At 49.4% G+C, this 13550-nt stretch overlaps 1 protein-coding gene across 1 annotated transcript; it reads right to left on the bottom strand.

The window, feature by feature from the left end:
- Positions 1–3905: 3905 nt before the first annotated feature.
- CRABP1 (cellular retinoic acid binding protein 1) lies at positions 3906–11810 on the bottom strand. Its single transcript, XM_003813811.5, has 4 exons — positions 11643–11810; positions 10920–11098; positions 8519–8632; positions 3906–4204 (listed from the first exon to the last, which is right to left on the bottom strand). The coding sequence occupies exons 1-4, from the start codon at positions 11710–11712 to the stop codon at positions 4154–4156; spliced, it is 414 nt and encodes a 137-aa protein (XP_003813859.1). The 5' UTR covers positions 11713–11810; the 3' UTR covers positions 3906–4153.
- Positions 11811–13550: the final 1740 nt, after the last annotated feature.

Raw genomic sequence — 13550 nt, 5'->3', positions numbered from 1 at the left:
AAGTATACAATTCCATGGCTTTTATTGTATTCATAGGGTTGTGCAACCATTACCACGTCGATCTTAAAACATTCTCATCACCCTAAAAATAAACTGTGCATCCAATCATTCCCCATTTCCCCTCAAAACCCCCAGCCTTAGACAACCACCAGTATACTTTCTGTCTCTATGAATTTACCTATTCTAGAGACTGCATATAAATCAAATAATACAACAGGCAGTCCTTTGTGGCTGGCTTCTTTCACTTGACATAATGTTTCCACGGTTCATCCATGTTGTAACAGAGTACATTTCTTTTTGCTGGGACTGGTTGTGGTTGGGTTTCTAGCACTTGCAAACTAAAAGTGTGGTCAGGATTTGACGCTAGATCTGACAGGCACCAAAGCCCTTGTTCTTTCTGTTTTACCTGGCGAGGCCAAATCATGGAGGGCTTTGAATGCCAGGCCAAAGGGTTTGACTTTCCTGCTATAGACTGTGGGGACTACTGAGCAGGGGAGTGACAAGTTTACAGCAGTGTTTTAGTGAGAGTATCCTGATGACAGTGTAGGTTTCAACCTATGTGTGTGTATATACTACATATCATATGCAATGTGTATACACACAAATGTCTTAGGGCTGATGATTATAGCAGCAATTCTCAAACTGGGTTCCACGGAACACTGTGGTCTCATGGGAGGTGTTCCATGAGGTAATGAGAAATACTGTGCCTTTTATCTGGAAAATGCAGAAGGAACAAGATTCAAGAGAACCAGGATGCAGCCAGAGTTCTGAGTCTAAGTGAACTACTGGCACTTGCTGTCACTTCATCTAGTCATCCAGATACCCCCACCCATGCCTGTTGGCTGTCAGGCAGGATGAGAGTTACAGCTGGTAGCCTCCTGTACTCTGCTGTGTTCCTCAACCTTTGTGAAAGCTGATCTGAAGAAAACTCGTGAGGGAAAGAAAGGCCTTCATCCTCCCTTCAATCGGACAAGGTCTTTTATATAGAACCATCGTGGAATGGCAGGGCAGTGCTTTTATGGAGCAAATCTAGATATGGAGAAGGCAATGAAGCAGTGGGAACTGGGAAAGGGTGCAGACCGAGATGTCTGAGGCCTCACCCAATCCATCCACAGTGGCAATGAGTACCCAATACCTACAGGCAGAGTCCAGATATCCCAGCTTCATCCATCCAGCATGACTACTTGCCTTGCCCTGTGTGGCCAGCTCAGGACACTTTCTTTCTTTCTTTCTTTCTTTTTGAGATGGAGTTTCACTCTTGTTGCCCAGGCTAGAGTGCAAGGGTGCGATCTTGGCTCACTGCAACCTCCGCCTCCTGGGTTCAAGTGATTCTCCTGCCTCAGCCTCCTGAGTAGCTGGGATTACAGGCACCCGCCACCACATCCTGTTAATTTTTGTACTTTTAGTAGAGGTGGGATTTCGCTATGTTGGCCAGGCTGGTCTCGAACTCCTGACCTCAGGTGACCCACCCACCTTGGCCTCCCAAAGTGCTGGGATTATAGGTGTGAGCCACCATGCCCAGTCATGTCCCCACAGTTTCTAATTGAATTAGAAATTAAATTAGCACATTCACCCTCAGATGGGCCTTCCAGTTGCATTTCTCTCCACTGCATACTAATCCATGTCCTCCCTATCCTTAGAGGCCCTGGGCCAGCCCCTTCCTCTAAGAAGCTGTGGGGCAACTCCTCCGGCACGCCACTCTCTGCCACAAGGAACTCTGTGTTTTGTAGGGTACTGAGAGTGGACTTGGCTGTTTCTGGTGAGCAGTGCAGCCCCAGAGAGGAGAAGCAAGCATAGAGGAGGGAATGGCATGGTGCTTGCATTCACTGGCCCCAGAGGCAGTGGGTTAGAGCTAGAAGTTGAAGAAGCTGTTTTCATAAGGGACTCTGAGAGGTTCTGGACACAATCCAAGGTGCCTCAGGGACCTGAGGACCAAGGATAGCCCAGTGTCAGGTTTTCTCCTGACTCTGACCCAGAATCCAGCCCCATTCTGATGCATCAGGGCCTGGTGGCTTTGGGACTGTGGGAAGCAGTCTGTTGGCAGAGCCACTGGCACTTTCATGGGGGGGCATCACAGCAGAGGCAGTGCATAGAGCCCCAACAAGCAGGCTCAGGATGTGAGATGTGTTCTATTCTGCAAGAGATTTGTCCCCTGTGAGTTCCACATGTAGGTAGGTAGAGTCTGAGTGGAGGGCTGAGGTCCTCCATAAGCAAATGTGGATTTGTGTAGGTTTTCATCCTGTGTGTGTTTTCATCCTTTCGGCCTAAGGTTCTGGGCTGGGGGAGGGGGGAAGGGTGACGCCTCAGGTAAACTGTGTCCCCATTCACACTCAGGTGATAGCACCTGGGCCTTGGGTGTCTGCCCTGCCAGAGTGTAAGCTCTTTGAGGGTCTCCTGGCCTCACTGTTGCCCATACACTGTTGGATGGCCCACTCTGACCCAGCTTTGCTGAGAATCTGCATGCTTGGTGTTGGGAACAGGCCCCCCAAAATCTGGCCATAAACTGGCCCCAAAACTGGCCATAAACAAAATCTCTGCAGCACTGTGACATGTTCATGATGGCCATAATGCCCATGCTGGAAGGTTGTGGGTTTATGGGAATGAGGCAAGGAACACCTGGCCCGCCCAGGGCAGAAAATCGCTTAAAGGCATTCTTAAGCCACAAACAATAGTATGAGCGATCTGTGCCTTAAGGACATGCTCCTGCTGCAGTTAACTAGCCCAACCTATTCCTTTAATTTGGTCTATCCCTTCATTTCCCATAAGGGATACTTTTAGTTAATTTAATATCTATAGAAACAATGCTAATGACTGGCTTGCTATTAATAGATACGTGGGTAAATCTCTGTTCGGGGTTCTCAGCTCTGAAGGCTGTGAGACCCCTGATTTCACACTTCACACCTCTATATTTCTGTGTATGTGTCTTTAATTCCTCTAGCACTGCTGGGTGAGGGTCTCCCCAACCAAGCTGGTCTCGGCACTTAGGATGGCAAGGACAGAAGCCAGGCAGGCAATGTAAATGAAGCCGGGGCCAGGATGGGGTCTAAGGGGAAGCAGAGGGTATGAGTTCCATTTAAAAAGTGGGAAGCTTCCTGGCCAGTTGTTACCCTGTGGGAATGTAGGTCTGGGGATGCCAGATTTTCCCAATTTTTCATTTAAGGAAATAGAGATTCAGATTATGTGAAATCTACCGATTTTCAAATTTAAAAGTCAGCAACTGTGTGGGTTGTTGTCTATGTGCATGTTCAGATCCATTCTCCCCCTGGCCACATCCTGGGAGGGTGACCCTTGTGAACAGCACCCTCTTCCCTGCCCTCTCCATTCCTATTGGATCTGGCCAATGGACAAAATAGGTAGTGACTGAAAGGTGGGAGATTAGGATATTTATCCCCCTTGTTCCAAGCCAAGTCTCTCCTGACCCCATAAACACTGGGGCCATGGTTTTGGCAGTGGCTCCTCTCCTAGGTTATAGCTCTCATGGTCTGGTGACCCCTCTTCCCCTTCTATCTTCAGGCCTGGGGGTGAATCCCTCCACTGCTTGTCTTTGGGTGCCTTCCCATCCTTTGCTGGCTCTATTCATCCTGCCAGTATAAACAGTCCCTTCATTATGAGCTCTTCCCTGTTAACCCCTTTTAAATGTGCCCTTTCCTGCTGGGAACTACTGATACCAAGTAATTCAATTGAACAGCCACACTGGGAGGTGCAATCACACCTGGATCTGCAGTCTGGATCCAGCCAGTCTGCGGGAGTCCAGCTTGCAACTGCTGACGTATGCTCAAAGCCCCACACCGAGGCCAGCAGGCCAAAGCTGAGAGTACCGCACTGACCAACACAGTGCTAAGGACAGTAGGTACACAATAACTCCCATGTTGAAACTGAAGAGGCAAACCAAAAAAGGGAAAAGGTTGAGACACGTCTAACCAGTTTAATGACTTCGAAACCGTGCAAATGCCAAACTATGGAGCACTAGGGATACAAGAGGCACCAAGGCCTGGGGGGTGGGGGTGGGGGACACTACAACATTGTCATGCGGAAAACGGGATCACCTAATATTGGTAGGGGAAAAGGGCGGTCCACCGGCAGCTCAGAACTATGACATATTCCTCAGGGGAGCCTGCATCCCTTCCTGAAAGTAGGAGCAAGCCAGCTGCCTTCACTCTCGGACATAAATTCTGGTGCAGACCACGTCATCGGCGCCAAACGTCTGCAGAGAAGAAGAAAAGGAAAACCAATCAGTGCAGATGCCTGTGCAAAAATGTTTAAAGCATATCACTAATAAGGCCACTTATTGCCCTGTTAAAAACTCTTTGTAACAGACATTCAATTTCCTGTGTGTGTGCTCAGGCTAAGCATTAAGGGATATTTTTTCCCCCTTAAGCGCTATTGGCAAAGAGGTAACCAGAGTATAGAATTATGTTATATACCATTTTCCTTTGCTTCTGGAACCTGTAAAATGCTGACATAAGAAATGCCAGGAGTTTTGGTTTTAAAATTAAACTGAAAGGGAAAGAATGTCACAATGGACATTTCTGAAGTGGCTCTGTCTCTTTTCAAATGACTTCAAGATAGAAAGAAGCTCAGGCAGCTGGGGTCATGAGGCCCAGCACTCACCAGCCAGTTCTGTTCCTTGCTTTGGAGAAGGAATAGAACTGCTTTCCAGGAAGCAGTCATCTAACCTGGGAGACAGGCTGAGATGCTGTATATGTAATACTCAAGTCACCTGCAAGCTAGAAAATTGGTCTCAGCTGCAAAAGCACAGCATTGGCATCCAAACCTAGCCCTGCAGCTCACAGCTGGCTAAGCTTGGGGGCAAATGTTTTCCTCTCGTGGCCTGTTTGGGAAAGGGGCAGGCAGGGGCTGGTGTTGAGGAGAGGGGTGGAGTTGACAAGATGATCATCGCAAAGGCTCTTCCAGCTAAAATTCTATGGCTCTTAGTTTGTTTGCTGTAGGGAGGACACGAATCATTGCACAGATGGAGGAGGACATTTTTCTGCTGGCCCCTGAAATGATATTGCCCACAAGTAAACTGTCTCAACTTTCCCCCAAAACTAGCAATTACTCACAGGCCTGCTCTCCTGGACCTCTCACAGGCAGTTAGAACAGGGAAAGCAATATGTATGTTAAAAACAAAAACAAAAACAAAAACAAAAACCAAGAAACAGAAATTCCCCAGTCTGTAAACCTGATGTGAGTATGTTTGTTTGCAAATGTACATTTATGTGCCAGAAGGTCCTTATCTTTCAGATTCTTAAAGTGGCCTGAAATTACAGAGATGTTAAAACCACTAAACGAGGCATTTAGCTATCCTAGGATCTTTATATTCTTACCCTGCCATCTTAGTTGGTCACGAGATGCTCTCAGAGAACATATGCTAAAACATTATCCTGACACGTGTGCTTCAGGGAAATACTTCAAGTCCTTAGTGACTGAGGAAGCAGATGCCCATCACTAGCTTCTTTTCTTTTTGAGACGGCCTTACTCTGTCGCCCAGGCTGGAGTGCAATGGTGTGATGTCAGCTCACTGCAACCTCTGCCTCCCAGGTTCAAGTGATTCTCCTGCCTCAGCCTCCCAAGTAGCTGGGATTACAGGCATACACCACCATGCCCAGCTAATTTTTGGGTATTTTTAGTAGAGATGGGGTTTTACCTTGTTGGCCAGGCTGGTCTCAAACTCCTGACTTCAAGTGATCCACCTGCCTCAGCCTCCCAAAGTGTTGGGATTACAAGCATGAGCCACTGCACCCAGCCACTAGCTTTTCATGCTAGGGATCTCCTGACCAGACTGGCAGTTATACCCACTCCTGGACACCTTTGTCCTAGCCTCTTCTCTATTGGGAAGAAATGCAGGTGATTCTGCATGCTAGGGGTGTGGGGCTTGACTTTCCCACCATAAGTCTACCTCGCAGATGTCTGGACGCCTCAGAACCATGTTAATTTTCCATAATTCTTTGAGTTCTACAGCCACGGACTGTCAAATGGCTGCCAGCATTTGGGTATTGAACGCTGTACCCTGGAGAAACTATTCTCACTAGCTGACAGCTCTCCCCAGCTAACAAATAGCTTCATGACATGAGAAGAAATCGCCGCATTTCCAACCACATTTGAAGCACCCTTCTCGGCCTGCAAACTATGCTTAGAGGTTCCCGACAGAAACTCTCTGTAGAATATTCCAGAGTGGTTTGTGGGAGTATACTCAGTTTTCAAAGGAAGGCAACTTATAGCCTGGGGGCAATTTACTGTTGGCGCTGGGAGAGCTTATTTCAACTTAACTAGAATAATTGCCTCTTGTTATATAGAGACTGCATCTCTCTGCGTTTTAGATTTATTAATGATAATAACCCTTGAAACAAAAGCCCACATTTCAGATCCAAAATGCCAAGAGTTAATACTCCCTTTCCCTTTGAGGCTTGTATATATGTTTGCTGTGCCAGGGAAGAATGCAGGGATAGAACTGAAGTTGGGAGGAGGGAGGATTTGAAAGTGATGGGGTCCATCTAGCAGAATTTGGCCTGTGACTCCAGCTGCTCGTATACTACAGAGGTTAATAAAATCACTCTTTCTCAGAGCAAACCGATCCTACTGAACCCTCAGCTACATTCTAAAACTCTAAAATCATCTCCCTCTGCTGTCTCTGGTACCAGTAAACCATATACGCCTTTTCTCCTAAATTTCCATGTCTCAGCCTCAAATTGCTCCCCCAAGCCCAGCAAGTATCCTTTCCCTGGAAACAATATTAACCAGGTTGCAAATTAAGCCAGTCCTTTCTCTGTGAAAGGAGAAAGCATGTTAAATCATACCAGGGAAGGACAAGAGGAGAGAGAGAAAGATCAAGCAGTCTCAGTTCAAGTAATAGCTCAATTTAGGGTCTTCTTGCAGAATAAACATGTAATTTCAAGGCTGAGAGGGACCTCAGGGATCAGACTTCAGCTTAACCCCTCATTGTATAGCAAGGGGAAGAGCTTGGGAAGGGAAGGCCTATGCTCAGGTCACACTGCAAGTCCTTTCCCAGCACCCTTCAGCAGGCAGTCTCCTATTCACAACATTTCAAGGTGACATTCACTAAGATGGAGCAGAGATTAACAAAATACCTAATGGAGAACAAAGGATATAATTTCCTGGTTACCCAAAACAGCTTTCCCTTTTCTGGTCTGGAAGAAAAGGGTGGTTGCAAAACCCTTAATTAGTTTTTTTGTTTTTGTTTTTGTTTTTAATTTTGAGACAGGGTCTCAGCTCTGTTGCCCAGGCTAGAGTGCAGTGGCATGATCACAGTTCACTGCAGCCTCAAACTCCTGGGCTCAAGTGATCCTCCCACTTCAGCCTCCGAGTAGCTGAGACTACAAGCATGTGCCACCACACTCAGCTAATTTTTTTTTTTTTTTTTTGTAGAGATAGGGGTCTCACTATGTTGCCCAGGCTGTTCTCAAACTCCTGGGCTCAGCCTCCCAAAGTGCCGGGATTACAGGTGTGAGCCACCAATCCCAGCCCAGTTTTGTAACACAAAGGGAGAGCGAGGGGGATTGTTCTGCCCTCAGCCTTCCTTTGTTCTCTACCTAAAAAAAGGGGAGGAAGTGTGTGCTTAAATTATAGAGGTTTCTAATTTGGCCTCACTAGGTAAGTTTTGTTTGGCTAGGAGCAGGTGTTTAAAATGTTTTCGTCTGAATACTTTTTTTTTTTAGAGACAGAGTCTCTGTCGCCCAGGCTGGAGTGCAGTGGTGCCATCTCAGCTCACTGCAACCTCCGCCTCCTGGGTTCAAGTGAATCTCCTGCCTCAGCTTCCCGAGTAGCTGGGATTACAGGCATATGCCACCACGCCCGGCTAATTTTGTATTTTTAGTAGAGACGGGGTTTCTCCATATTGATCAGGCTGGTCTCAAACTTGCAACTTCAGGTGATCCACCCGCTTTGGCTCCCCAGAATGCTGGGATCTGAATACTTTTAAGGAAAAGCCTATCTTTTTTAGTTCTACAGGGGCTCATCTCTCCACACTGTGTTATACTCAGACACTTCCCAAATTAGCATTCATTGCCCGGCTCCCAAAGGCCATTGGAGTTTGCAAATCACAGCTAAAAGTGTTCTCTAAGGTTCTGAGTGCTGATGTGATAAAAATTACTGAAACCTTTTCCAGCCAGCAAAAGGGGGAATGAGAATGAAAAAAAATCCCTTCTGCCATGTGAGCGTGGGGACCTCATAGAGCCTAAGCATTCCAAGCCTGATGAGAGGGGAGCTTGGCTTAAAGCATGTCACTGCCACTGGGATGTATTAGTGTGGATAGTGGCAGGCACTCCAGCCTGTCTCCAGCCCCTATTCCATCCTCTGAGCCACTCCTCTTTCCTGCCAACCATTTAACAATGATTTCCTCTGACCTGAACTGTCATCTCGGGTTTTCTGCTCTAATTTTAATCCAGGGCAAATGGTGTCTTTCTCTGAACGGCCGAGTGAGGAGGACATATTTGTGGGGCCCATCTGGGGCCCCCTCTGGGGGAACTTCAGGATTATTTCAGGGTCAAGGGTTCCCTACCAGGATAAGTTCATCGTTGGCCAGCTCACGGGTCCAGTAGGTTTTGGGGCCGTCCCCTTCAAGAAGAGTTTGCGTGCAGTGGATCTTGTTCTCATTCTCCCAAGTGGCTAAACTCTGCAGGCGGGAAAACCATTAGTGACATTAATTAGAGCCTCAGCAGCGGGAGCAGGGACAACAATGAGCATTGAAAAATAATTGCTCTGCAGAGAATCAACACATGGTCCCTGTCAGCAGGCCACAGATTCTTCTCCGCTGAGCCTTATAAAGTCCAAATTCAGAGTGCTGGTCACAGATTTTATGGGGTATAAATACACCTTGTATAACACACACACACACTCACAAACACACACAAACAATCTCTTACTGAAGCAGCAAGGCCTTAGGCATGCTTTACATCTCTAGGAGTAAAATTTAGAGCATCAAATGATTCATTTATATAAAAATTAGCTAACCCTTCAAACAATTTGGATTTTATTTATTTTTATTCATTTTTTTTTGAGATGGAGTCTCGCTCTGTTGCCCAGGCTGGAGCGCAGTGGCACAATCTTGGCTCCTTACAACCTCCACCTCCCAGGTTCAAGCAATTCTCCTGTCTCAGCCTCCTGAGTAGCTGGGATTACAGGTGCCTGCCACCACGCCCAGCTAATTTTTTTGGTATATTTAGTACAGATGGGGTTTCACCAGGCTGGTCTCGAACTCCTGACCTCAGGTGAACATAATTTGGATTTTAAAAGCAAGAACCTTCACATCAGAACCACAAGATTTTACAACAGTTAAGACACCAAGTTTGTAAACACATCTGTCATCAGCCTATCAGGAGCACGATTCCCTGCATGGATTTTGGGATAGGAACGTCCTTTCTGTTCACTCCTCATCAGATTTAGTGCACCCCTGCACTGATAAACCTCGGTGTCTTTGGCTCTGAGGGTTAAAATGCTGCCACTTTCCCGGTTACATCCCTTTAGAAAAAATTTAAAAAGCAAATCAATCTGAAGGCTCTTCATGCTTTTGGAGGTGGGAGGCAAAAGGAGGGATTTCCTGAAGTTTTCCCCAGTGTCTGCACAAAGCTAAGTGTGGTACAGCTGGGCTGGGGGGTGGGCCAGAGCTGAATGTGCACATAATCAGTTTTTAACTAACACATGGGACACATTCATTAGGCAAGGTGTGGGGGGATGGGGGGGTGCATAAAGCCCCACTCTCCCGGCTGTTGTGTGAACCTTTAATTTTTTTTTTTTTAAATCAGAATTACCCTTCCTGGCAGTAGCCAACATTGGATGTCCCCAGACTGAGCCCTGCCTATTGCCAAGCCTCCTCTCTTAGACTCCCAGCCCTTCACTCTATGCTGTCCTGCTCTTTGTTTCTGCAGTGCAGTTTAGGCTTCAGATCCCACCCCCTCCAAGCGTGGAGATCATTTCCAGGCTATGACAATTCTGGAGCCAAAGATTGCCTCCTAGATCAGCCTGCTTCTGGGGGGCTTTGTTTCTTTGTCCTTCCAAGCCCAGTGCTCAGAGAGTCCCATTCCGAGATCAGACCAGGCACTGCTCAGGAAAGGTGAAAGAAACAATTTCCCACTCTCTGGAATGTTACGACTTTTTTCTTTAAAAAAAAAAAAAAAAAAATTGGAGAAGGGGAGGGAGACATTCTGTCACTTTTTAAATAAGTGGTAGCACCGGTGATTATTTTTCCATCTGGTTAACCAAATGCAATTTTTGCCCATGCAAAAAACGAATGTACAACCCCTTGCTTCAATCCACCGGTTCATCCCTGGGCCGATGCATGGAGAAATAAAAAAAAAAAACTCTTGCCCTTGAGGACTAAGAGAGGGCAACTAGTCCATTTTCCCAGCCAGAACCTGCCTTGCTTTTGGAAAGACTCCGCCGTTCCTTTAAGGAACCAGGCTGAAGGCGGGAAGGGAGAGGTGACGGGGCCATCGGGACTGCTAAAACTGTATCCAGAGCGTACCCAGGCGGCCCAGGGACCCGGGCGGGCGCGGGGGATACGGCGGGAAAGGAATGCAAGAGCTGCGGCTTCACCTGCGACAGAGAACCTGGCGGCTCCTGCAACCTCCTCCTCCTCCTGCGCCGCCTGCGCTTGGCGCCGCAAACCGCTGCAAAAGCCACTGCTGGGAACGCGGCGCAACCCAGAGCCCGCTCTTTAAGCGCGGCTGTTAGCACCCCGGGAGGCAGCGTAGGGATGGGGTTGAGATGGAATGAAGGTAATACTTTGTCTTGAGCCAGGGGCAACTAGGATGCATAAACCCCCTCTGCGAACAGCCAGTGTACACACCCTGCAAGGAAGGCGCGCCACAGGCTGCAAAGGGAGACATAGGTTCCTCCAGCAGCAGTGGGCCATGGGCACCGAGCGGGGACCCGGGGACGCTGTAGTGGCTCTGGGGCCTCACCCTGCACTTGCGTCCGTCCACGGTCTCCTCCTCAAAGCCTTCTCCGACCTTGAAGTTGATCTCAGTGGTGCGCACCGTGGTGGATGTCTTGATGTAGAACTGATCCCCGTCCTGGCGGATCTCCACGTGCGGCTTGGACGCAGCCGCTACGGCCACTTTCCTCAGCATGGCGTTCACACCTGCGCAGGGTGCACCACAGGCTTGGGTCACGGGGCCTCGCCGCCAGTCTCGGGACCGGTCGGGCACTGCTCATACCCTAACTTTAGAAAGGGGCCTTAAAATTGATCCACTCGTTTCCCTGCCCTCGCCCTTGTTTTCGAGATGAGAGACTGAGGCACAGAGAGGGTAAGTGACTTTCCTCGAGTTGCACAGTGAATTCGTGGCAGAGCCTGGTCCCAAATTTGAGTCTCCAAATGTAAGTCCCTGATCCTCCTTGCTCTCCAGTAATCTCTCCTCGCTATGATCTAGCACGAGATAAAGTCCGCACCATCGAGGAGGGCGCCAAACATTCAGCAAACGTTCGCTGAACGCGTGGGTTCCGGGATCTCTACCAGCTTCTCCGAGACCCGGTGCGCCTGGGAGACAAGGCGATCTATTGCCCCGGGGACTCCCTCCTGCCTGGGCTCCCCAACTTCCACCCCCTCCAGGACCGGGGCACTTCCGGGACCAGGGCACCTCCGGGCCGCATCTCCCCGTCGGGGCGCGCCCTCTGCACCAGCTTACCCAGTGCCTTGAGCAGCTCGTCGAAATTCTCGCTGCTGCGCATCTTCCAGGTGCCGGCGAAGTTGGGCATGGTGGCGGTGGCGGCGGCGGCAGGTACGGACAGCGGCGGCGCAGCGGGCACACTCTGAGCTCGCAAGGCGGAGACTGGCGCTTTGCGCCCAGCGCTGCGCGCCTTGAGTCACTAGGAGAGCGCCCCCGACCCCGCCGGGCTTCTGGCCCCGCCCCGCCGGCCCTGCCCCCGCTCCCCCGCAGCCCCTACCCGGTATGCGCTCAACTCCCAGCCCAGTTGTGCCTCAGCCTCCAGAGGTGCGGGCACCCGCTTTCCAACTGGGGGGCCTCCACCTCCCTCAGGACACCCACATCCCGCTTTAAAATGGGTGGTGGGAGAGGGTTAGCTGAAACAAGATGGGCTTGGAGGGGATAACTGTTGAAGCTGGGCGGTGTGGACTTGGGTTATGATTCTACTCTTCTCTCTACTTTTGAATATGTTTGAAAATATCCATAACATAAACTTAAAGTGGATAGCGAGCGGGGCCATCAGGGGATGGGACCCACTCTTTTTTCACCTCCGGTCGTACCTACTGGGTGTGCCCAGATGGTGTCCCTTCCCTCCCAGTCCGGGATCCTATTCTGAAACCCTCTCCCCGCATCCCCACGCCCCCCACAGGACCCATGGGGAGTGAGTGGCAGGAAACCGCAACCCCCATCAACACCAGCTTGGGCACCGCGGCGCGAATCCACGAGCTGCGGGTCCTCCGCGTTCCGAGTGCAGGAGGGGGCCAGACCTTTGTCAGGGCTCAGGACAAACTGTGGGTCGAGAGGCGTGGACTGAATCAGCTCCAGAATCTGGGCTGGGTGCGGCCTGTTTTGCAAAAGCGTGAGGCTTTGCACTCTTCGGGCAGGCTGTGAGGGCCAAGGGGAGGAAGTCTTCGCCCTTTGCTCCCAAATAACCTAAACGTCACGACCTAAAGTCCCCTCGGTGTTTCCACTAAGGGAGTACAAACACTTCACTATTACCCTTGTAGCTCTTCTCTGTACATTTTCCTTCCAGCTTTTCCCCACTATTTTACCATCTGCACACCTCAGCCAAACTGTACAATTCAGGATTTGAGAACGTGCCATGCATTTTATTATCTCTAAGTTTTTGCCCATGCCATGGCTTCTTCCTTGAATGCCCCTTTCCTCATCGGGTTAATCAAATCTTGCCCATTCACGAAAGCCCATCTTTATGCTCTCTCTTTTGTGAAATTCAGTTTCCTAATAAACTGTGATTATTTTTCTCTGAATTGACAGGATTCTTGTCCGGTCCTGCTCTTGTTCAAGTCTTCGCTCTGCTATAAACTGAACTCCTGGAGGGCAGTGATGGTTTATCCACTTGTCCTCCCTTCCTAAGGCTTAGCCAGGTGGGGCTCGATAACTGTGCATTGATTTGAGGAGGATGTGAGTGGTGGCCTGGGGTGAAGATTCCCCCAGGACCTTGGGGAATCTGTGCTGAGTGCCTACTGAACAGGGCCCTGGAAACTTCTGGAGGTGGCTGGGGCTGGGTTGCTGCCAGGAGGCTCCGAGGATCTGTCTAAGAAAGCAGCTGAGGACAGGAGAGGGGAGTGGGGCCATCACCAGCTGGAAAGGGGCATGGGCAGGGCCGGCATTCTGGACGTGCCGTCTGTGCAGTCACACAGGGCCATGCACTTAGAAGGGCCTGATAGTTAGATTGGAAAATGGAAAAGCAGGAATGCTCTGCTATTGCCAGCTTGAACGTCAGAATACTTTTTGTTTGTTTGTTTGTTTTGAGACAGAGTCTCGCTCTGTTGCCCGAGCTGGAGTGCAGTGGCGCAATCTTGGCTCACTGCAACCTCTGCCTCCTGGGTTTAAATGATTCTCCTGGCTCAGCCTCCCAAGTAGCTGGGA

This window comes from Pan paniscus, chromosome 16 (assembly GCF_029289425.2).
Source record: "Pan paniscus chromosome 16, NHGRI_mPanPan1-v2.0_pri, whole genome shotgun sequence".
Taxonomy (NCBI): domain Eukaryota; kingdom Metazoa; phylum Chordata; class Mammalia; order Primates; family Hominidae; genus Pan; species Pan paniscus.
This window is presented reverse-complemented; position numbering and strand designations above follow the sequence as displayed.

Coding starts and splice junctions, on each gene's coding strand:
- CRABP1 (XM_003813811.5), bottom strand. CDS start 11,712: ATGCCCAACTTCGCCGGCACCTGGAAGATGCGCAGCAGCGAGAATTTC. Junction 11,099..11,642: donor CGAGCTGCTCAAGGCACTGG/GTAAGCTGGTGC, acceptor CACCCTGCGCAG/GTGTGAACGCCATGCTGAGG. Junction 4,205..8,518: donor CCAACGATGAACTTATCCTG/GTAGGGAACCCT, acceptor TCTTCTCTGCAG/ACGTTTGGCGCCGATGACGT.